This window comes from Salmo salar, chromosome ssa09, assembly GCF_905237065.1.
Source record: "Salmo salar chromosome ssa09, Ssal_v3.1, whole genome shotgun sequence".
NCBI lineage: Eukaryota > Metazoa > Chordata > Actinopteri > Salmoniformes > Salmonidae > Salmo > Salmo salar.
In genome coordinates, this window is record NC_059450.1 from 92,742,358 (window position 1) to 92,767,447 (window position 25,090).

General features: G+C 42.8%; 2 protein-coding genes across 5 annotated transcripts in view; one reads left to right on the plus strand and one right to left on the minus strand.

Annotated features, from left to right (window-relative positions):
• LOC106612256 (proton-coupled amino acid transporter 1) overlaps positions 1–22,284 on the minus strand; it is a 64,453-nt gene extending 42,169 nt beyond the window's left edge. Inside the window, exons 1-5 of one of the 2 annotated variants that reach the window (XM_014213256.2) lie at positions 22,038–22,284; positions 2,466–2,558; positions 1,629–1,755; positions 1,269–1,359; positions 703–791 (exon numbers count right to left, since the gene is read on the minus strand). In XM_014213256.2, the coding sequence (XP_014068731.2) occupies positions 703–791; positions 1,269–1,359; positions 1,629–1,755; positions 2,466–2,496 (338 nt within the window). In that variant the 5' untranslated portion in view covers positions 2,497–2,558; positions 22,038–22,284. Of the gene's footprint in view, positions 1–702; positions 792–1,268; positions 1,360–1,628; positions 1,756–2,465; positions 2,559–20,861; positions 21,418–22,037 lie in introns of those variants that run through there. The other variant, XM_014213255.2, reaches the window with a different exon arrangement.
• Positions 21,553–24,144, plus strand: LOC106612257 (copper transport protein ATOX1). Of its 3 annotated transcripts, XM_014213258.2 has the most exons (4): positions 21,625–21,777; positions 22,103–22,183; positions 23,103–23,175; positions 23,370–24,144. In XM_014213258.2, exons 1-4 carry the CDS (start codon positions 21,769–21,771, stop codon positions 23,495–23,497), a joined length of 291 nt encoding a protein of 96 aa, XP_014068733.1. In that variant the 5' UTR covers positions 21,625–21,768; the 3' UTR covers positions 23,498–24,144. The 3 variants fall into 3 exon arrangements, with proteins under 3 accessions (XP_014068734.1, XP_014068733.1, XP_045580184.1); XM_014213259.2 differs by lacking the exon at positions 22,103–22,183 and having other exon boundaries at positions 21,553–21,777; XM_045724228.1 differs by lacking the exons at positions 21,625–21,777; positions 22,103–22,183 and adding an exon at positions 22,659–22,784.
• Positions 24,145–25,090: the final 946 nt, after the last annotated feature.

A 25,090-nucleotide genomic window follows, 5' to 3' on the forward strand; every position in this document is an offset into this window, starting at 1 on the left:
CTGAACACATTTCACCATTACAGTTTCCAGGACAATGTGAGAGATTTCCTCATAGACGTCAAACTCAAGTGCATAATGTACTTCTCTTCTTGATTCTTGACTCAAACCATACTGAACAAAAATATAAAAATGCAACGTGCTACAATTTACAGTTCATAAAAGGAAATCAGTCCATTGAAATAAATTCATGAAGCCCCTGTATAATCAGCTTCTTAATATGCCACACCTGTCAGGTGGATTGATTATCTTGGCAAAAGGATAAATGCTCACTAACAGGGATCTAAACAAATTTTTACACAACAATTTTAGAGAAAGCTTTTTGTGCGTATGGAACATTTCAGGGATCTTTTATTTCAGCTCATGAAACATGGGACCAACACTTTACATATTGAGTTTATATTTTTGTTCAGTATAGCTGTACAACAGTATGCACAACAATTGGATATGTTTATGGGGCTCCCGGGTGGCACAGCGGTCTAAGGCACTGTGATTAAGGCGTCACTACAGACACCCTCATTCAAATCCAGGCTGTGTCACAACCGGCCATGATTGGGAGTCCCGGGTTTGTCCGGTGTAGGCCGTCATTGTAAATAAGAATTTGTTCTTAACTGACTCGCCTAGTTAAAGAAAATAAAAATATATATAATTATGGAACAACTGAGAAGTGCTGCAGACAAATGGTGTGAGAAAGGCTCCACTTACTTTGCACTGAGGTGGTGGGAACATTTTACAAGCAGATTCATACAGTGGACTGCTATCATCCCAATGGCAAACAGACTCAGAGGTCCTAACTGGAAAGGAAGCGAGAAGACAGTGTCATTAGGTATAGTCACTAAGGTTGCAAAATTCCGGGAACTTTCAATAAATTCCCTGGTTTTCCCGGTTGGAGGTTTCTAGAATCAGGAGAGAATAAGCAGAGAATCCGGAATCCTCCAACCAGGATTTCTGGAAAACAAGGGAATATATTGAAAGTTCCAGGAATTTCTGCAACCCTAATAGTCCCATTGGGATTGTGTCATTCCCTCACACTGCACTGGCAGAATAAATGTATTAGCCATGGACATCTACTACAGAGCTATAGAATAGATCAAAGTAAGATTGTTGAAATAATGACAAAGGTTTTGAACAAATACAAGAGGACACCTGAATAAAATGGTGGGAGAACGATGTTCCGCATCTAACCCTAACCCTTACCACAAGGCCTGCATTCCTGACAGCCAGAGGTAGGCCTAGCAGCTCTGTACCGATGTTCCCCTCCTAACCCTTACCACAAGGCCTGCGTTCCTGACAGCCAGAGGTAGGCCTAGTAGCCCTGTACCGATGTTCCCCTTCAGGAGGTGGATCAGGGTCTGTAAAAACCTACAACATAACAAATAAAACATGATCAGTGTCAAATCACATCCCTTAACACAATAATGTCAAACAATTATGAATACAGGGTCCCATACGCTCTCATATAATCAGCTCTTTGTAAGGGGCCTCAGGTCTCAGGATGGAAACTGTGCTGCTAGGGATTGACTTTGACTTTGTTTCAATACAACAATACAAGTTACGCTCTTTGATTTTGTATGACCAAGAGCTGTAATGAAAAAAATATACATATACGCATGTAACATAAACGTACTTACGAAGTCCCTGTTTGGCCTCCAATTCTCTCGTACCGAGAATCAGGTCCGGGGGGTAGAGGTGGAGTAGGACAGAGAACATCCTCCTCAGAGGTGCTCGCTGATATCCTGGAGAGAACTGGACCTGGGCCTGCAATACGGGGACACACAGTTGTTCCTACAGTTAGATTGGTACAACGGCAACTTCAATAATACTTCATATTCAATCACAAAAATTCCCCAGTCAGAAGAATGTCTTAATTCTGCTGCTGAGATGACAGATTCTGCTACATTACTTCATACTGTAGATAGTAGGGTTGTACTACACAGAATCCCCACAGAAGGACCAGAGTTCTAGCCATAATCAGTCTGCTAGGCTGGCTGTGTTAGCTAATGATCATCCCCAAACAAGACACTTAAGGCTACTTCTCATCCAAAAGAAAAACACTGAATGGAAAGTAATGAAATACATTATATCAGAAGAAGATAGCCTCTGTATGTGGAAAAATGTGTTATCTAATCAATCACTCGTTACATCAGTTTCCTGGATATGTTCACTAGGCAAATGTCATGAATAGACATGATCTCATTCCTTCTTCTACATGTCAGAGAATCTTGTTTGTTCTACATAATATATTGCAAATCAGCACGTTCCACAACGTTGAGCCCTGCTGAATGCAGCCCAGGGCCTGTAATCATGAAGCTACTCAGAGTAGGAGTACTATTTCTAGCATCAAATAATATATCACCCTCCTGCTCATACGGAGACACTGGAAGTAGATGAGCAGTCCTACTCTGAGACACTATGAATACAGGTGTCTGTTCTGACTAAACAGAGCCATGGGGTTTCAAATTCAATACCGTCTTGGTGATTGTCAGTGTCAGAGATCATGGTTGGTCCGCTGCTGCTGGGTGGATCCTCCTGCTGCCTCTCCGATTCCTCCTCCAGAGACACTGTGGTAAGGACAATGTAATGGTAGTTCATTCCATGCTAAACTCACCAAAAAAAGAAACGTCCTCTCACTGTCAACTGCGTTTATTTTCAGCAAACTTAACATTTGTATGAACATAAGATTCAACAACTGAGACATAAACTGAACAAGTTCCACAGACATGTGACTAACAGAAATGGAATAATGCGTCCCTGAACAAAGGGGGGGGGGTCAAAATCAAAAGTAACATTCAATACAGCTGGTGGCCACACCAGTTACTAAGTACTGCAGTGCATCTCCTCCTCATGGACTGCACCAGATTTGCCAGTTCTTGCTGTCAGATGTTACTCCACACTTCCACCAAGGCACCTGCAAGTTCCCGGACATTTCTGGTGGGAATGGCCCTAGCCCTCACCCTCCGATCCAACAGGTCCCAGATGTGCTCAATGGGATTGAGATCCAGGCTCTTCGCTGGCCATGGCTGAACACTGACATTCCTGTCTTGCAGGAAATCATGCACAGAACGAGCAGTATGGCTGGTGGCATTGTCATGATGCAGAGTCATGTCAGGATGGGTTTGTGCCCACAGGCGACGTTGTAGCCGGTGATGTCTGGTGAGGACCTGCCTTACAACAGGCCTACAAGCCCTCAGTCCAGCCTCTCTCAGCCTATTGCGGACAGTCTGAGCACTGATGGAGGGATTGTGCGTTCCTGGTGTAACTCGGGAAGTTGTTGTTGCCATCCTGTACCAGTCCCGCAGGTGTGATGTTCGGATGTACCAATCCTGTGCAGGTGTTGTTACACGTGGTCTGCCACTGCGAGGACGATCAGCTGTCCGTCCTGTCTCCCTGTAGCGCTGTCGTAGGCGTCTCACAGTATGGACATTGCAATTTATTGCCCTGGCCACATCTGCAGTCCTCATGACTCCTTGCAGCATGCCTAAGGCACGTTAACACAGATGAACAAAGGACCCTGGGCATCTTCCTTTTGGTGTTTTTCTGAGTCAGTAGAAAGGCCTCTTTAGTGTCCTAAGTTTTCATAACTGTGACCTTAATTGCCTACCGTCTGTAAGCTGTTAGTGTCTTAACGACCGTTCCACAGGTGCATGTTCATTAATTGTTTATAGTTCATTGAACAAGCATGGGAAACAGTGTTTAAACCCTTTACAATGAAGATCTGTGAAATTACTTGGATTTTTACGAATTATCTTTGAAAGACAGGGTCCTGAAAAAAGGACTTTTCATTTTTTGCTGACTTTATAAATGGTCTACCAGATACCAGACCTCAAGCACCAGCAGTGTTCTTATCTGGAGAAACCTAGAACTTCTTGAGTCGAGGCTAGTTCTATGTTATTACTGTACAGTCAGTTTCTGACTGCGACTGCCGAACAACCTTGAAATTACAATTGCTGTTCTGAAAAGGCAACGAGGCAGGCTACATTCTGTTCTCCTGTTCTGAAAAGGCAACGAGGCAGGCTACATTCTGTCTGTTCTGAAAAGGCAACGAGGCAGGCTACATTCTGTTCTCCTGGGAGTGTGACTTTTAATATTTTATTGTCGCTCTCGTGCGACAACGTCCCAGGGCTTGGTTTAACTTCAACTTCTTTGTCAACACATGTAGGCCTATGTACACACACACACACACACACCTATCCGTCAGTTCCCTCCCTCAGGGGAGTGACGGACAGTAAGTTATTAGTAGCACAACGTGCTACCATGTGTGCTGAAGAACAACTTAGACAATTAGCAAATAGTCAAGTGAGTTTTATTGGCTATTAGGCCTAATCAATATTGATTGTTTTTAGACTATCAGTACAGTTTTTTTTTCTTGTTGCTGGATCGAAGAAAAATGATCTTGTATTGAAGATGATCATTCTGGGAAATAGCTAGTAGATTCTATTCATAGACCTCTAACCTGTTGCCGTCATGAAGCAATTCAATTTGCTGTATTTATTTACATTGTTGCAGGTTATGTTAAAAACGCAAATAAGCTGATTTCTCCTGACACGGAAAATGCCAAAGTCATGCACAGTTCTACGGCTGATGCAATAGAAATACAGCACTGGAGCTTATAGACTTTCTCTTATACAGACAGTGAGTCCAGACCTTACAGATTCTACAAGTGTCTGGAACTCTATTGGCGGGATGAGCACCATTCTTCCACAATAAATTCCATCAAATGTTGGCAGATTGAGGTTTATTGTAACGAGTCTTGCCCTGGAAGTAGACTGAGCGATTTCCACTTGATAGGCCAGCTGCAAAGTCAAACTTGTCTGTTGTAAAAACTGATGAGCAGTGTGGTTAACGTTATGGTTAGGTTAAAAATCAGGTTTTATGACAACTCTGCATTGCTGCTTCCAGCGCAAGACTCATGACACGAATTAAAAACAGGTTCAGCCCCTGGTTCGACCGTGACCTTGCAGAGTTACTCCACCTAAAGAATTGCATTTGGCAAAAGGCTCGGCACACGCATACTCAGGCTGACTGGCTATCGTTCAGGCAAATGAGAAATAAGTGCACTCAGGCTATCCAGAAGGCTAAAGTTAGTTACTTTAAGGAGCAGTTCTCGATCTGTGGGTCTAACCCCAAGATGTTCTGGAAAATGATTAAAGACCTGGATAATAAACCCTCCTCCTCACAGCTGCCCATGTCCCTTAATGTTGATGATGTGGTTATTACTGACAAGAAGCATATGGCTGAGCTCTTTAATCACCACTTCATTTCAGGATTCCTATTTGACTCAGCCATGCCTCCTTGCCCGTCCAACATTTCCTCATCTCCCACCCCTTCTAATGCGACTATCCCCGATGCTTCTCCCTCTTTTTCCAATGCCCCACTACAAATTTTCTCCCTGCAGGCGGTCACTGAGTCGGAGGTGCTAAAGGAGCTCCTGAAACTCCCCCAAAAAACATCTGGGTCAGATGGTTTAGACCCTTTCTTCCTTAAGGTTGCGGCCCCTATCATCGCCAAGCCTATCACCAACCGTTTTAACCTGTCTTTCCTTTCTGTGAAGGTTCCCATTGCTTGGAAGGCAGCCATGGTCCGTCCTTTATTTAAAAAGGGGAGATCGAGCTGATCCTAACTTGTTATAGACCAATTTCTATTTTGCCCTGTTTAGCAAAAGTGTTGGAAAAACTTGTCAATAATCAACTGACTGGCTTTCTTGATGTCTATAGTATTCTCTCTGGTACGAAATCTGGTTTCCGCTCAGGTTATGAATGTGCCTTAAAGGTCCTAAAGCCACTTTCTACCACTCTAAATTCCAAGCACCCTAGGAAACCTTTTCCTCCCTCCTGAATCCTCCTCCCCCTCCCGCCCCTCTGCGGACGACTTTGTCAACCATTTTGAAAAGATGGTTGACGACATCCGATCCTCATTTGTTAAGTCAAACGACACCACTGGCCCTGCTCACATTGCCCTACCCTATGCTTTGACCTCTTTCTCCCCTCTCTCTCCAGATGAAATCTTGCGACTTGTGACGGCTGGCCGCCCAACAACCTGCCCGCTTGACCCTATCCCCTCCTCTCTTCTCCAGACCATTTCCGGAGACCTTCTCCCTTACCTCACCTCGCTCATCAACTCATCCTTGACCGCTGGCTACGTCCCTTCCGTCTTCAAGAGAGCGAGAGTTGCTCCCCTTCTCAAAAAACCTACACTCGATCCCTCCGATGTCAACAACTACAGACCAGTATCCCTTCTTTCTCTCCTCTCCAAAACCCTTGAGCGTGCCGTCCTTGGCCAGCTCTCTTGCTAACTCTCTCAGAATGACCTTCTTGACCCAAATCAGTCAGGTTTCAAGACTGTCATTCAACTGAGACTGCTCTTCTCTGTGTCACGGAGGCTCTCCGCACTGCTACAGCTAGCCCTCTCTCCTCTGCTCTCATCCTTCTAGAGTCTAGAATCTAGACCTATCTGCTGCCTTTGATACTGTGAACCATCAGATCCTCCTCTCCACCCTCTCCGAGTTGGTCATCTCCGGCGCGGCTCACTCTTGGATTGCGTCCTACCTGACAGGTCGCTCCTACCAGGTGGCATGGCGAGAATCCGGCTCTGCACCACGTGCTCTCACCACTGGTGTCCCCCAGGGCTCAGTTCTAGGCCCTCTCCTATTCTCGCTATACACCAAGTCACTTGGCTCTGTCATATCCTCACATGGTCTCTCCTATCATTGCTACGCAGACGACACACAATTAATCTTCTCCTTTCCCCCTTCTGATAACCAGGTGGCGAATCGCATCTCTGCATGTCTGGCAGACATATCAGTGTGGATGACGGATCACCACCTCAAGCTGAACCTCGGCAAGACGGAGCTGCTCTTCCTCCCGGGGAAGGACTGCCCGTTCCATGATCTCGCCATCACGGTTGACAACTCCATTGTGTCCTCCTCCCAGAGTGCTAAGAGCCTTGGCGTGACGCTGGACAACACCCTGTCGTTCTCCGCTAACATCAAAGCGGTGACCCGATCCTGTAGGTTCATGCTCTACAACATTCGCAGAGTACGACCCTGCCTCACACAGGAAGCGGCGCAGGTCCTAATCCAGGCACTTGTCATCTCCCGTCTAGATTACTGCAACTCGCTGTTGGCGGGGCTCCCTGCCTGTGCTATCAAACCCCTACAACTCATCCAGAACGCCGCAGCCCGTCTGGTGTTCAACCTTTCCAAGTTCTCTCATGTCACCCCGCTCCTCCGCACACTCCACTGGCTTACAGTTGAAGCTCGCATCTGCTACAAGACCATGGTGCTTGCCTACGGAGCTGTGAGGGGAACGGCACCTCCATACCATCAGGCTCTGATCAGTCCCTACACCCAAAGAAGGGCACTGCGTTCATCCACCTCTGGCCTGCTCGCCTCCCTACCTCTGCGGAAGCACAGTTCCCGCTCAGCCCAGTCAAAACTGTTCGCCGCGCTGGCACCCCAATGGTGGAACAAGCTCCCTCACGACGCCAGGACAGCGGAGTCAATCACCACCTTCCGGAGACACCTGAAACCCCACCTCTTTAAGGAATACCTGGGATAGGATTAAGTAATCCTTCTAACCCCCCCCCCAAAAAAAAAAAATATATATAGATGTACTATTGTAAAGTGGTTGTTCCACTGGATATCATAAGGTGAATGCACCAATTTGTAAGTCGCTCTGAATAAGAGCGTCTGCTAAATGACGTAAATGTAAATGTCCTCAATGATGTTACGATTGCCCTTGATTTGAAGCAATATTGTGCTGCTATTGTTATTGACTTAGCCAAAGCTTTTGATACAGTAGACCATTCCATTCTTGTGGGCCGGCTAAGGAGTATTGGTGTCTCTGAGGGGTCTTTGGGCTGGTTTGCTAATTACCTCTCTCAAAGAGTGCAGTGTATAAAGTCAGAAAATCTGCTGGCTCAGCCACTGCCTGTCACTAAGGGAGTACCCCAAGGCTCAATCCTAGGCCCCACGTTCTTCTCAATTTACATCAACAACATAGCTCAGGCAGTAGGAAGCCCTCTCATCCATTTATATGCAGATGATACAGTCGTATACTCAGCTGGCCCCTCCCTGGATTTTGTGTTAAATGCTCTACAGCAAAGTTTTCTTAGTGTCCAACAAGCTTTCTCTACCCTTAACCTTGTTCTGAACACCTCCAAAACAAAGGTCATGTGGTTTGGTAAGAAGAATGCCCCTCTCCCCACAGGTGTTATTAATACCTTTGAGGGTTTAAAGCTTGAGTTAGTCACCTCATACAAGTACTTGGGAGTGTGGCTAGACGGTACACTGTCCTTCTCTCAGCACATATCAAAGCTGCAGGCTAAGGTTACATCTAGACTTGGTTTCCTCTATCGTAATCGCTCCTCTTTCACCCCAGCTGCCAAACTAACCCTGATTCAGATGAAAGGGTGTTCGAGTGGCTAGATGTTCTTTACCATTCGGCCATCAGATTAGCCACCAATGCTCCTTATAGGACACATCACTGCACTCGACACTGGTCATCTCTGTATACCCGTCGCAAGACCCACTGGTTGATGCTTATTTATAAAACCCTCTTAGGCCTCACTCCCCCCTATCTGAGATATCTACTGCAGCCCTCATCCTCCACATACAACACCCATTCTGCCAGTCACATTCTGTTAAAGGTCCCCAAAGCACACACATCCCTGGGTCGCTCCTCTTTTCAGTTCGCAGCAGCTAGCGACTGGAATGACCTGCAAAAAACACTTAAACTGGACAGTTCCATCTCAATTTCTTCATTGAAAGACTCAATCATGGACCCTCTTACTGACAGTTGTGGCTGCTGTGTGTGATGTATTGCTGTCACTAACTTCTTGCCCTTTGTGCTGTTGTCTGTGCCCAATAATGTTTGTACCATGTTTTGTGCTGCTACCATGTTGTGTTGATACCATGTTGTTGTTATGTTGCTACCATGCTGTGTTGTCATGTGTTGCTGCCTTGCTATGTTGTTGTCTTAGGTCTCTCTTTATGTAGCGTTGTCTCTCTTGTTGTGATGTGTGTTTTGTCCTATATTTATATTATATTTTTATCCCAGACCCCCGTCCCCGCAGGAGGCCTTTTGCCTTTTGGTAGGCCGTCATTGTCAATAAAAATTTGTAATAAACAAGAAATGCCAACCTGCGTTTTGTTGACGGTGTTGGAAAACGCTGTCTTAGGTGCCGCTCCAGAATCTCCCGTAAGTGTTCAAAATTGGTTGAGATTAGAACCACTAATAATTACATTTTAGCAAAATAGTGATCTATGATTATAAATTCAGAACCATCCATGCATAATGCACATTCACTAATAAATGACTAACTTATTGGAGCAGGCTATAGCTAACAAAGCAGAACAGTTGAATTGTTATGAACACACCCTACTGTCAGTCTCCAATTGTTTGAACAGCATGCTAGCACGTCCAGTGTGCACTTTGTTCAGATGTTGAAATCAAGTGGCCTACCTTATTTCTCAGAATGATTTGCCAAATCCTTATATAAATTGTTTTTTTCTGCTTATTGTACATTTATCAAACACAGACTATACAGCAGTATAATAGTGTATATATATATATAAAAAAAATAACAGTGTTTTGCTAAAATGTTGCTAGCGGTACACTGTACAGCAATGCCGCAAGCGACAAACTGCACATTAATTTTCCAGTCTCAATATTCACTGATACTCCTGTTTTAGTAGTGTCTGCTCAGCCCGCATTTGAGGAGCTGAGACATAAAAGGGTATCATTAGAAAAGATAACTTCTCCTCTATTAAATAATGTATCCATGTATTTCGGTGTCCATATGACCGATTCGGTTGGGCCAAACCTCAAATGCAAATAGACAATATGATAAGGCAATTTATATGCTTAAAGGTAATGATTAAAGAATTCCACCCTGAAACGTAACTATTAGTGATTATTAGTTTATGTAGCATGTATAATGAACGTAAAGTACTAAATGTAAGTCCAATAAGGTTCGGTAGAGACATGTGAGGGAGAGAAATGTGTGTGTGTGTGTGTGTGTGTGAGACTAAGAAGATACCGAGAACAATTACACTGTATGACTTGACCTGGCTAGAACTCTGAGAAACTTACAATAGGACAGGGAGTCCTTTCAAGGTTCCTCTAATCTCGGGGGGATGGAACTGCCAGTTTGGTAGTCATAAACAGTGGTGAGAACCATAGGGAAGGATACATTCTACCTACTGTTCGTGTGTATGTATGTGCGTAGGCTATCTACTGTTTGTGTGGGGGTATGTGCATAAGTAGGGAACGTAAGTAGAACGTTCTCGTGAATAAACTGTACGAACCTTTTGCATAAAGCTAAGTCTTTGCCTAATTATTATTAAACCCAGGGTCTTACAAACCTTGGGGATTGGTCAAAGCTTAATTGATTGTTAGTTATCATTGGGATTGAAAATTCTCGTGACACAATATCTCTTTCATCGTCACTCTATGCCTAGGCTTACCTCCACTGTATTCACATCCAACCATAACTCTGTCTGTACATTATGCCTTGAATCTATTCTATCGCACCCAGAAACCTGCTCATTTTACTCTCTGTTCCGAACGTACTAGATGACCAGGTCGTATAGCCTTTAACCGTACCCTTATCCTACTCCTCCTCTGTTCCTCTGGTGATGTAGAGGTTAATCCAGGCCCAGCAGTGCCTAGCTCCACTCCCATTCCCCAGGCGCTCTCATTTGTTGACTTCCGTAACCGTAAAAGCATTCGTTTCATGCATGTTAACATTAGAAGCCTACTCCCCAATTTTGTTTTATTCACTGCCTTAGCACACTCTGCCAACCCGGATGTCCTAGCCGTGTCTGAATCCTGGCTTAGGAAGACCACCAAAAACCCTGAAATTTCCATCCCCAACTATAACATTTTCCGACAAGATAAAACTGCCAAAGGGGGCGGAGTGGCAATCTACTGCAGAGATAAAACTCTGCAGGCTGTCATATGATCCAGGTCTGTGCCCAAACAATTCGAGCTTCTACTTCTAAAAATACACCTTTCCAGAAACAAGTCTCTCACCGTTGTCGCTTGCTATAGACCACCCTCTGCCCCCAGCTGTGCCCCGAACACCAAATGTGAATTAATTGCCCCCCATCTATCTTCAGAGCTCATGCTGCTAGGTGACCAAAACTGGGACATGCTTAACACCCGGCCATTCTACAGTTTAAACTTGATGCCCTCAATCTCACAAAAATTATCAATGAACCTACCAGGTACAACCCCAAATCTGTAAACACGGGCACCCTCATAGGTATCATCCTAACCAACTTGCCCTCCAAATACACCTCTGCTGTCTTCAACCAAGATCTCAGCGATCACTGCCTCATTGCCTGCATCCGTATTGGGTCTGCGGTCAAACGACCACCCCTCATCACTGTCAAACGCTCCCTAAAACACTTCAGCGAGCAGGCCATTCTAATCGACCTGGCCCGGGTATCCTGGAAGGATATTGACCTCATCCCGTCAGTAGAGGATGCCTGGTTATTCTTTAAAAGTGCCTTCCTCACCATCTTAAATAAGCATGCCACATTCAAAAATGTTTTAACCAGGAACAGATATAGCCATTGGTTCACTCCAGATCTGACTGCCCTTGACCAGCACAAAAACATCCTGTGGCGTACTGCATTAGCATCAAATAGCCCCGTGATATGCAACTTTTCAGGGAAGATAGGACCCAATATACACAAGCAGTTTGAAAAAGCTAGCCTTAGCTTTCCTAACAGAAATTTGCATCCTGTAGCACAAACTCCAAAAAGTTCTGGGACACTGTAAAGTCCATGGAGAATAAGAGCACCTCCTTCCCAGCTGCCCACTGCACTGAGAATAGGAAACACTGTCACTAGCGATAAATCCACAATAATTGAGAATTTCAATAAGTATTTTTCTACGGCTGGCCATGCTTTCCTCCTGTCTACCCTTACTCCGGTCAACTGCCCTGCACCCTCCACAGCAACTCGCCCAAGCCTCCCCCATTTCTCCTTCACCCAAATCCAGATAGCTGATGTTCTGAAAGAGCTGCAAAATCTGGACCCCTACAAATCAGGCGGGCTAGACAATCTGGACCCTCTCTTTCTAAAAGGATCTGCCGAAATTGTTGCAACCCTTATTACTAGCCTATTCAACCTCTCTTTCGTATCATCTGAGATCCCCAAAGATTGGAAAGCTGCCACAGTCATCCCCCCTCTTCAAAGGGGAGACACTCTAGACCCAAACTGCTACAGTCCTATATCTATCCTACCCTGCCTTTCTAAAGTCTTCGAAAGCAAAGATAACAAACAGATCACCGTACCTTCTCCGCTATGCAATCTGGTTTCCAAGGTGGTCATGGGTGCACCTCAGCCACGCTCAAGGTCCTAAACGATATCATAACTGCCATCAATAAGAGAATACTGTGCAGACGTATTCATCAACCTGGGCAAGGCTTTTAACTCTGTCAATCACCACATTCTTATCGGCAGACTCTACAGCCTTGATTTCTCAAATGACTGCTTCGCCTGGTTCACCAACTACTTCTCTGACAGAGTTCAGTGTGTCAAATCGAAGGGCCTGTTGTCCGGACCTCTGGCAGTCTCTATAGGATTGCCACAGGGTTCAATTCTCGGGCTGACTCTCTTCTCTGTATACATCAATGATGCTGGTGTTTCTCTGATCCACCTCTATGCAGACGACACCATTCTGTGTACTTCTGGCCCCTCTTTGGACACTGCGCTAACTAACTTCCAGACGAGCTTCAATGCCATAACTCTCCTTCCGTGGCCTCCAACTGCTCTTAAATGCAAGTAAAACTAAATGCATGCTCTTCAACCGATCGCTGCCTGCACCTGCCCGCCCGTCCAGCATCACTACTCTGGACGGTTCTGATCTAGAATATGTGGACAACTACAAATACCTAGGTGTCTGGTTAGACTGTAAACTCTCCTTCCAGACCCACACTAAGCATCTCCAATCCAAAATTAAATCTAGAATCGGCTTCCTATTTCGCAACAAAGCATCCTTCACTCATGCTGCCAAACATACCCTTGTAAAACTGACTATCCTACCGATCCTCGACTTCGGCAATGTCATTTAAAAAAAACTAGCCTCCAACACTCTACTCAACAAATTGGATGCAGTCTATCACAGTGCCATCCGTTTTGTCACCAAAGCCCCATATACTACCCACCACTGCGACCTGTACACTCTCGATGGCTGGCCCTCGCTTCATACTTGTCGCCAAACCCACTGGCTCCAGGTCATCTACAAGTCTTTGCTAGGTAAAGCCCCACCTTATCTCAGCTCACTGGTCACCATAGCAGCACCCACCTGCAGCACGCACTCCAGCAGGTATATTTCACGGGTCACCCCCAAAGCCTTTCCTTCCAGTTCTCTGCTGCCAATGACTGGAACAAACTGCAAAAATCGCTGCAGCTAGAGACTTATCTTCCTCACTAACTTCAAGCACCAGCTGTCAGAGCAGCTCACAGATCATTGCACCTGTACATAGCCCATCTGTAAATAGCCCATTCAACTACCTCATCCCCATACTGTACTTATTTATTTTGCTCCTTTGCACCGAAGTATCTCTACTTGCACCTTCATCTTCTGCACATCTATCACTCCAGTGTTTAATTGCTATATCGTAATTACCTCGCCATTATGGCCTATTGTATTTCCTTACCTCACTTATCTTACCTGATTTGCACACACTGTATATATACACTTTTTTTTCCTACTGTATGTTTGTTTACTCCATGTGTAACTCTGTGTTGTTGTACGTGTCGAACTGCTTTGCTTTATCTTGGCCAGGTCGCAGTTGTAAATGAGAACTTGTTCTCAACTAGCCTACCTGCTTAAATAAAGGTGAAATAATTTTTTTTTTTTAAATAGTCAACAGCCAGTGGAATCGTGTGGCGTGAAATACAAATACCTCATAAATGCTATAACTTCAATTTCTCAAACATATGACGACTATTTTACACCATTTTAAAGACAAGACTCTGGTTAATCTAACCACACTGTCAGATTTCAAAAAGGCTTTACAGCGAAAGCAAAACATTAGATTATGTCAGGAGAGTACCCTGCCAAAAATAAATCACACAGCCATTTTCAAAGCATGCATATGTCACAAAAACCCAAACCACAGCTAAATGCAGCACTAACCTTTGATGATCTTCATCAGATGACACTCCTATGTTATACAATACATGCATGTTTTGTTCAATCAAGTTCATATTTATATCAAAAAACAGCTTTTTACATTAGCATGTGATGTTTAGAACTAGCATACCCACCGCAAACTTCCGGTGAATTTACTAAATTACTCACGATAAATGTTTACAAAAAACATAACAATTATTTTAAGAATTATAGATACAGAACTCCTTTATGCAATCGCAGTGTCAGATTTTAAAATAGTTTTTCGGGGAAAGCACATTTTGCAATATTCTGAGTAGATAGCTCGGCCATCACAGGCTAGCTAATTTGACACCCACCAAGTTTGGTGCTCACCAAACTCAGATTTACTATAAGAAAAATTTGATTACCTTTGCTGTTCTTCGTCAGAATGCACTCCCAGGACTTCTACTTCAACAACAAATGTTGTTTTGGTTCGAAATAATCCATAGTTATATTCAAATAGCTCCGTTCTGTTCGTGCGTTAAGGTCAGTATCCGAAGGGTGCATTTCGTGACAAACAATTTCAAAATATTCCATTACCGTACTTTGAAGCATGTCAAACGCTGTTTAAAATCAATTTTTATGCAATTTTTCTCGTAAAATAGCGATAATATTCCAACCGGGCGAGTCCTCTCGTGCACGCTCGCTCCAGTGTCAGTGTTCCCTGCGTGACCACTCACAAAAACTCCTGTTTTTTTTTTTTGCCCAGAGACTGCAGAGCTCTCATTCCACTTTCTGGCGCCTTTTGAGAGCCAATGGAAGCCTTAGAAAATGTCACATTACAGCAGAGATGCTGTATTTTTGATAGAGATGCCCAAGAAGGACAACAAATTGTCAGACAGGGCACTTCCTGCATGGAATCTTCTCAGGTTTTGGCCTGCCATATGAGTTCTGTTATACTCACAGACACCATTCAAACAGTTTTAGAAACTTTAGGGTGTTTTCTATCCAAATCTACTAATTATATGCATATTCTCGTTTCTGGGTAAGAGTAGTAACCAGTTTAAAATCGGGTACGTTTTTTATCCAGCCGTGAAAATACTGCCCCCTAGCCCCAACAGGTTAACCTCTCTAGGGTAGGGGGCAGTATTTTCACATCCGGATAAAAAACATACCCGATTTAATCTGGTTATTACTACTGCCCAGAAACTAGAATATGCATATAATTGTTTGATTTTGATAGAAACTTTAGGGTGTTTTCTAAAACTGTTTGAATGGTGTCTGTGAGTATAACAGAACTCATATGGCAGGCAAAAACCTGAGAAGATTCTGTACAGGAAGTGCCCTCTCTGACCATTTCTTGGCCTTCTACACTCTCTTTATTGAAAACTGAGGATCTCTGCTGTAACGTGACACTTCCTACGGCTCCCATAGGCTCTCAGAGGGCGCCAGAACGTTGAATGATGACTTTGCAGCCCATGGCTGAAAAACAGTAGCGCATTTGGTAAGTGGTCGATCTGAGAACAATGAGACGGGCGCGCGCGTGCACGTGAAGAGTCCATTTTACATTTTCAGTCTTCGAACGAAAACAGGGTTTCCCGGTCGGAATAGTATCGCTTTTTTACGTGAAAAATAAAAAATAAAAATAAAATAATAAAAATTAAAAAAAGATATCGCATAAAAATTGATTTTAAACAGCGTTTGACATGCTTCGAAGTACGCTAATGGAATATTTAGAATTTTTTGGTCACACGTCCGCGCGTCACCGTTCGTCACCCTTCGGATAGTGTCTTGAAGGCAAGAACAAAACAGAGGATATTTGAACATAACTATGGATTATTTCGAACCAAAACAACATTTGTGGATGAAGTAGAAGTCCTGGGAGTGCATTCTGACGAAGAACAGCAAAGGTAATCCAATTTTTCTTATAGTAAATCTGAGTTTGGTGAGTGCCAAACTTGGTGGGTGTCAAAATAGCTAGCCCGTGATGGCGAGCCATCTACTCAGAATATTGCAAAATGTGCTTTTGCCGAAAAGCTATTTTAAAATCGGACACCGCGATTGCATAAAGGAGTTCTGTATCTATAATTCTTTAAATAATTGTTATGTTTTTTTGTGAACGTTTATCGTGAGTAATTTAGTAAATTCACCGGAAGTTTGCGGTGGGTATGCTAGTTCTAAACATCACATGCTAATGTAAAAAGCTGTTTTTTGATATAAATATGAACTTGATTGAACAAAACATGCATGTATTGTATAACATAATGTCCTAGGTGTGTCATCTGATGAAGATCATCAAAGGTTAGTGCTGCATTTAGCTGTGGTTTTGGTTTTTGTGACATTATATGCTAGCTTGAAAAATGGGTGTCTGATTATTTCTGGCTGGGTACTCTGCTGACATAATCTAATGTTTTGCTTTCGTTGTAAAGCCTTTTTGAAATCGGACAGTGTGGTTAGATTAACGAGAGTCTTGTCTTTAAAAATGGTGTAAAATAGTCATATGTTTGAGAAATTGAAGTAATAGCATTTCTAAGGTATTTGAATATCGCGCCATGGGATTCCACTGGCTGTTGAGTAGGTGGGACGATTTCGTCCCACATACCCTAGAGAGGTTAAGGTTTCAAGGGTGACGTTTGGCAACTCGAACCTTCAGCTCCCTCCACAGATTTTCTATGGGATTAAGGTCTGGAGACTGGCTAGGCCACTCCAGGACCTTAATGTGCTTCTTCTTGAGCCACTCCTTTGTTGCCTTGGCCGTGTGTTTTGGGTCATTGTCATGCTGAAATACCCATCCACGACCCATTTTCAATGCCCTGGCTGAGGGAAGGAGGTTCTCACCCGAGATTTGACGGTACATGGCGCCGTCCATCGTCCCTTTGATGTGGTGAAGTTGTCCTGTCCCCTTAGCAGAAAAGCACCCCCAAAGCATAATGTTTCCACCTCCATATTTGACAGTGGGGATGGTGTTCTTGGGGTCATTCCTCCTCCTTCAAACACGGCGAGTTGAGTTGATGCCAAAGAGCTCCATTTTGGTCTCATCTGACCACAACACTTTCACCCAGTTGTCCTCTGAATCATTCAGATGTTCATTGGCAAACTTCAGACGGGCATGTATATGTGCTTTCTTGAGCAGGGGGACCTTGCGGGCGCTGCAGGACTTCAGTCCTTCACGGCGTAGTGTGTTACCAATTGTTTTCTTGGTGACTATGGTCCCAGCTGCCTTGAGATCATTGACAAGATCCTCCCGTGTAGTTCTGGGCTGATTCCTCACCGTTCTCATGATCATTGCAACTCCACGAGGTGAGATCTTGCATGGAGCCCCAGGCCGAGGGAGATTGACAGTTCTTTTGTGTTGCTTCCATTTGCGAATAATCGCACCAACTGTTGTCACCTTCTCACCAAGCTGCTTGGCGATGGTCTTGTAGCCCATTCCAGCCTTGTGAAGGTCTACAATCTTGTCCCTGACATCCTTGGAGAGCTCTTTGGTCTTGGCCATGGTGGAGAGTTTGGAATCTGATTGATTGATTGCTTCTGTGGACAGGTGTCTTTAATACAGGTAACAAGCTGAGATTAGCAGCACTCCCTTTAAGAGTGTGCTTGTTACAGCTTGTTACCTGTATAAAAGACACCTGGGAGCCAGAAATCTTTCTGATTGAGAGGGGGTCAAATATTTATTTCCCTCGTTAAAATGCAAATCAATTTATAACATTTTTTACATGCGTTTTTCTGGATTTTTTTTGTTGTTATTCTGTCTCACTGTTCAAATAAACCTACCATTAAAATTATAGACGGATCATTTCTTTGTCAGTGGGCAAACGTACAAAATCAGCAGGGTATCAAATACTTTTTTCCCTCACTGTACAGATCTCTGGTGTAAAATGGCAAGGTGCACACAGCACAGCAGGAGTGAAGGAGACAAGACCAAAAAAAAGAAACAACTTGATTATTGTGATACAGGCATTTGGAATATAGCTCCAAAAAACATGAATTACATATATATCGCCTAGCCTTAGTTAAGATCTGGTGACGGACACACAACCTTAATTTTATCAGTTACCTGTACATTGTGTGAAAACTGCATGGCCACTAACCCTTACTTTGCATCTGAATATAAACATGCTTGGATTAGCCTAAAATGTTGAAGAAGCTGGCACAGTGATGTCAGACGTCATTACTCATTTACAGTGCATTTGTAAAGTATTCAGGCCCCTTGACTTTTTCCACATTTTGATATGGTACAGCCTTATACTAAAATTGATTGGTATGTATTTAAAAATATATATTTCATCTACACACAATACCACATAATGACAAAGCAAAAAACATTTGATTTTTTTGCAAATGTACTAAAAAGATTTTTTTTTAAAATCATATTTACATAAGTATTCAGACCCTTTACTTGAGTCTTCTTTGGTAAGACGCTACAAGCTTGGCACACCTGTATTTGGGGAGTTTCTTCCATTTTGCTCTGCAGATCCTCTCAAGCTCTGTCAGGTTGGATGGGGAGCGTTGCTGAACAGCTAATTTCAGGTCTCTCCAGAGAAGATCGATTGGGTTCAAGTCCGTGCTCTGGCTGGGCCACTCAAGGACATTCAGACTTGTCCCGAAGCCACTCTTGCGCTGTCTTGGCAGTGTGCTTAGGGTCGTTGTCCTGTTGGAAGGTGAATCGTCACCCCAGTCTGAGGTCCTGAGCAGGTTTTCAACAAAGATCTCGTTGTACTTTGCTCCGTTCATCTTTCCCTTGATCCTGATTAGTCTCCCAGTACCTGCCGCTGAAAAACATCCCCACAGCATGATGCTGCCACCAACATGCTTCACCATAGGGATGGTGCCAGGTTTCCTCCAGACGTGATGCTTGGCATTCAGGCCAAAGAGTTCAATCTTGGTTTCATCTGACCAGAGAACCTTGTTTCTCATGGTCTGAGAGTCTTTAGGTGCCTTTTGGCAAACTCCAAGCGGGCTGTCATGTGCCTTTTACTGAGGAGTGGCTTCCACCTGGCCACTCTACCATAAAGGCCTGATTGGTGGAGTGCTGCAGAGATGGATGTCCTTCTGGAAGGTTCTTCCATCTCCACAGAGGCACTCTGGAGCTCTTTCAGAGTGACCATCGAGTTCTTGGTCACCTCCCTGACCAAGGCCCTTCTCCGCCGATTGCTCAGTTTGGCCCGGTGGCCAGCTCTAGGAAGAGTCTTGGTGGTTCCAAACTTTTTCCATTTAAGAATGATGGAGGCCACTGTGTCAAAGATTTTTATAACTAAGCCAAGATGGAAACAACAAGCTGTGGTCTAACGGGAACAACTGAGTCATAGTGGGCAGAACAAGCAAGGTGGGCGGGCAGAGCCAAGCACACGCTAGCGATATCCTATTGGCGCGTTCTAGTATACATCTACATATTTCCGTTAGAGAACGCCTAATCTGTGAAGTGCGCATGTGCAATAACTAAATTTACATTTGCACTCGTAAACAGCATGATTTTTTTTAACAACATTTGTAAAGGGTAAAGTCTACAAAACTTAGTCTGTTCTGTTCATAACAGATTTTAGTTTTGGGAACAAAGAACTGTATTGAGATCAAATGTTTAATTGATAGGAAGATTTGCAGAATGTCAGCCAAGATCCATCTCTTTCCATCTTCTCCCACTGCCCGCCAGTGGGCTTCCCCTCATTACCATATTTGGTATTGAGAGGAAACAACAACCGGATGCTTCAGTTATACATTCAGTGAAATATCTGTCTCATTGTTCTGTGACTGTGTTCTTGGGGACTTTCAATGCTTAAGACATTTTTTTGGTTCCCTTTCCCAGATCTATGCCTCGACACAATCCTGTCTCGGAGCTCTACGGACAATTCCGTCGACCTCATAGCTTGTTTTTTTCTCTGACATGCACTGTCAACTGTGGGAGCTTATATAGACAGGTGTGTGTGTGTGTGTGTGTGTGTGTGTGTGTGTGTGTGTGTGTGTGCCTTTCCTAATCATGTCCAATCATTTGAATTTACCACAGGTGGACTCCAATCAAGTTATAAAAACATCTCAAGGATAATCAATGGAAACAGGATGCACCTAAACTTAATTTCAAGTCTCATAGCAAAGGGTCTGAATACTTATGTAAATAAGGTCTGTTATTTTTTTATGAATTTGTAAACATTTCTAAAGACCTGTTTTTGCTTTGTCATTATGGTTTATTGTGTGTAGATTGATGAGGGGAAAAAACGTAACAAAATGTGGAAAAAGTCAAGGGGTCTGAATACTTTCCGAATCCACTGTATCTGGACACAATAAGGATACATTAACTTATCGTCAATTAACAGAATTACCAACAAAAGGGCTTTCGCACAGTAGCTGTCAGTTAGCTACTTAACCACAACTATCCACTTATTTTACTAGCAGACAAAAAAAAAGCTCTATGTATGACGTTAACTAGGTACCGCACTTTATAGAAGCAAGGCTATATGACCCCCTTACGAAAAAAAAGATTGCAGTAAGGATGCAGTATAACTGCAGTTAGTACACTTTTACTGCAGTTTCAAAACTGTAATATTGTTTTGAATGGTCTCAAAGCCATTATCAGAAACCGTTCTGTTGGGGCTGTATTCTTTAGCCAAACTAGCCTATATCAAGTTACAACATCATTGTTTGATCACATATTACAGCTACACCACCTCCAGCTGGATAATGTTAGTAGACAACACATCAGTTTGTTTTGTATGCTCCAATCCTGGCTAATTAGCTAGCCGTGATTATTGTACGTTAATTCACCTGTAAAGCTGTGATTCCTGCCTCGGTAGTATTTACATCAAAGAAGTTCGCTGTAGGGGCATCTCTTGCTAAAGCAGTATTTTTCCTACCGTTGATATTGTACTGGTTGTGAGAGTAAGGGGCGATATCTGGTTCAATACAAGTGACCTGCTAGTGCTACCCATCTGAAGACCCCTTCCGAAACACAGGGGGGTTTGGTCACATGATCAGGAAGATGCCGCATATCAGCTGATTGAATTTTGGGTGCTTGGTTTTGTAGCTAGCTAGCTGGCTTGTTAGCAAACTAACTTTCCATCAAAATTAAGTCAATTATCGTTAGTGCGAAATCATGCCGATTGTCTGGTATGAAACATCACCCCAAACATTGAATTGGTCAAGTTGCTACAAGCGTGATCCCTGCGCGTTGTCCCATGGAGCAAGCTGGACTAGTTGTTATCAGAAAATACGCGCCATAATCTATCGTTATTGTGACATGTCATTTTTTCGCGGTCTCATATTTGGTTAATTTGTAGCAGTTTTGTTAAATGTTTTTTCCAAAATGTTCCAAACTTCCGTATTCCGGTGTGACGTTTTAAGGGCTCTGGGAAAAATTACCTGCAGCAATATTTTTATGAGAAAAAAAAACGACTTCTCCCAAAATAATGTCATTTGAAAGTGTTCTGCAAAATAATTATTGATATTAGTCAGTATAATTGTGCACTCGTCCCACCAACTTTCTACATGTGAATATTGAGTTAAATATGCAAAGTTACTTTCACCAATATCTAGCAACGTGTCGATGGTCCCTAACTTTGATGTACTTTAGCTAGCTAGCAAGCAAGGCAAGGCAGCAACATATTCAGCAGCTAGTTAGTCGTACAAGCTTTGAAAGAGGAGAAAGTCCATTGATCTTACGCTCTACCTCAACATGACGACCGTGAGTTATTGAATAAATTCGCACATTGTTATTGTTACATAGTTCTGAGATTGGACTGCAGTGCTTTATACATAGCTAGTTAGTCTGATTAATCATGCTGTAATGCACAATTAATTGGTGTACAGCCTAATGCCTGCAAAATCGTGTAAATGTTCCTTACAAGCCAGAATGTTTAATACAATGTATATTTAAACGTACTCTACCGGTTGTCTGTGCGGTTTGTCCTTGAGACAAAATATCCACAGGAAAGTATAGTTTACCTGAATCAGTATGTAGGCGTTGGGGACCTCTCTAATTTCTCCGATTTTAAACTCCCATTCACCAGCTCTGCAAGCGTTATGTCGAAATACGTCCGTTGATCACCAAATATGGAGTTTCGCTGAGCAACTATCTTCATTTACGGCCGGTATGTACATCGAAAAAATGTCTAAATTAAAATGTACAACCAACTGGAAAAAAAACTGCCTATTTGGAACCTCCAATGTATTGAGCTGTTGTAGATTTCCGACCTGTGCGTGGCATTAATGAGTGATTGGAGGTGCTGAAAATGATTTTGTTTTTAGGTTGCTTGCACATTTAAAATAATAATTAAATGTTTTATAGAATTTTATAGTCGTATGAACTCCATATTTGGTCATCAACGAAAGTATTTTGACATTATAATGCTTTCAGAGCTGGTAAATGGGAGTTTGAATCTACGCTTTCTGAGTATTAGAGAGGTCTCTAACACTTAGACACCGGTTCAGGTAAACTACTTTCCTATGAAAGTGTGTGTATATATATTTTTTAATTGAAGATTTTTTTTTTGAATTATTGAAATCCGATTAAATAAAAGTTAACACAAGACAAATGTTCTCCATCCTCCCCTAATACAGAAAACATGGGGTTTCATTGTCATGGCATGCTTGGTTCAATAGCTATTGATGAGAGAACCGAATATCCAATACAACAACAAAAAATCTCGGTGCAGACTCGAACATATACCTAGCTGCTTTCTAAAAAGTCAGGTAAACAATACTTTCCTGTTGATATTTTGTCTCAAATTTCAAGCAACTGAAGAACAAAATAAATCGCACAGACAACCGGTGTAGAGTAACTTTTTAAATGTAATTTTATTCCACATTCTGGCTTGTAAGAAACATTTACATGATTTTGCAGTCATTAGTTTCAGGCTGTATATACCAGTTAATTGTGTATTACAGCCTGATTAATCAGCCTAATAGCTGAGCTAGTCATTGCTTGCTAACTGATTAGCTGTCCCATACTAACATGAGAATGATGCCTAACTCCTGGAATATGAATCAGTTTGTGAATTATTCCCACAGAAGCACGAATTCTTTGTGGACATGACATGTGAGGGATGCTCTGGTGCAGTTACCCGAGTCCTCAATAAACTGGGTGAGTGTCTCTTATAGCTAAATGTCACAGCAAATCCAACTTTCTGGAACATCTGGAAGATGTTGTTAAACAGCACTCACATCCACACACACTTTGTTGAGAATCGTGTACTTTGGTTTAGCTAAATTCAGCAAATATAGATTGCTTGTTAAAATTGTTTTATTTTCTCTTTCTGTCTTATTTGTCGGCGTAAGGTGGTGTCCAATTTGAGATCGACCTCCCCAACAAGAAGGTTTTCATTGAGTCTGACAAGGACACGGACGTGCTTCTGGAAACACTTAAGAAAACTGGAAAGGCAGCTAACTACATCGGCCCCAAGTGAAGAATCGTCCTCTTTTCTTTTATAGAACAGGTGGACTCTCACGGTCTAAATATATTAAGTGACCTATCAATTCAATATCGACAAAACGTCCCATCCATCCCTTACAGCTCTTTCCTCTTCTCACCATTTGAAACCTGTTTTAGCCTAATTGTTCTTGTTTCTGTGTGTTAGCTGTTGGGTTGGTGCTTATCTGAAGGATGACTATGAGAAGAAAGAACCCTCTGACTGCAGAACAGTCTTGCTGTAATGTCTTCATGTATCACTGTAATGAGCTCGTGCTGTCCACTTTCAGTTATTTAAACACTTATTTATGCATCCCAAATGGCACCCTATGGACCCCGGTCCAAAGTAAGGCATTATATACGGAATAGAGTACTGTTTGGTATGCATCCACTATGAATATCCAGAGTAGATTGCTGACAAAATGAAATAGAGCATGTCTATGGGTTAATGTTAGGCCTACTGCAGGTAAATTAGATTATGTAAGATTGAAGTCAGTTTTGTAATTCACGTTGATTTGCAGCTATTGTAATTCACGTTGATTTGAACAGTTGGGGGGGGGGGCAAATCATCCTGCATTAAGTTTTCCTTTCATCTCTGAGTATTGTTCATGTTTACCCATATGTAAAATTAAAAAGTTGATTCTAGTCACCTGTTCTCTTATTTGTAATACAAAGGACAGCCTTCCAAAGAAGGTTTGACTTAAAAGCTATTTGTTATCCCAACTAGATACTGCGCAAATGCAAAAAAAGGGCCAGCATACAAGTTTTAGAACTTCCTATATTGCGTGAGTGTGGGCTCACAAGTGGCGCAGCTGTCTAAGTAATTGCATCTCAGTGCAAGAGGTGTCACTACAGTCCCTGGTTTGATTCCAGGCTGTATCACATCCGGCCATAGGGTGGCGCACCATTGCCCAGCGTCGTCCGGAGTTGGCCGTCATTGTAAATAAGAATTTGTTCTTAACTGACTTGCCTAGTTAAATAAAACTTTTTATTTTTTTTAAGTCTTGCCAGATTCTGATGTGCCACTGGGTGGTAGTGTTAGTTCTTGGTTTAATTTGACTGGGGGAACCGTCCCTGTCAGCGGTTCCATGGAATTAGACTTCAGTGTCTTGCACAATGACGTGTACATTTTTGCCACGCGAATGCAAACATCAGTTTTCAAAGATAAATTATTGAGCTGCAATGCTCTAATGCAGTGATAAATCCTTTAGTCTTCACATCAGCTACTTGAGACATTTCATAGCCTACCTGAGAGAATACTGAGGAGTAGTGCAGTGATAGCTCTCCTACCTCTGAGATCTGATAGTGAAGAGGGCAATGAAGGAGAGAGCACTGGAGCCAGAGATGATGATCCAAGACAAACTATATGTATCTGATAATGAATCGAATACAGTAGGTACTCATAGGTATCTGACATTCATGCTATCAACTTAGCCTATGTTGTCATTTGTACACACAGTAGTAGGCAGTCAGTCAGCCATTACAGGTACATTTGTTGGGTTATTTAGAGAAACATCCACCATTTTAAAAAACAGACTAGGTCTGACGATATAATATACTGTAATTGTAGTTATATACTGTAATTGTAGTT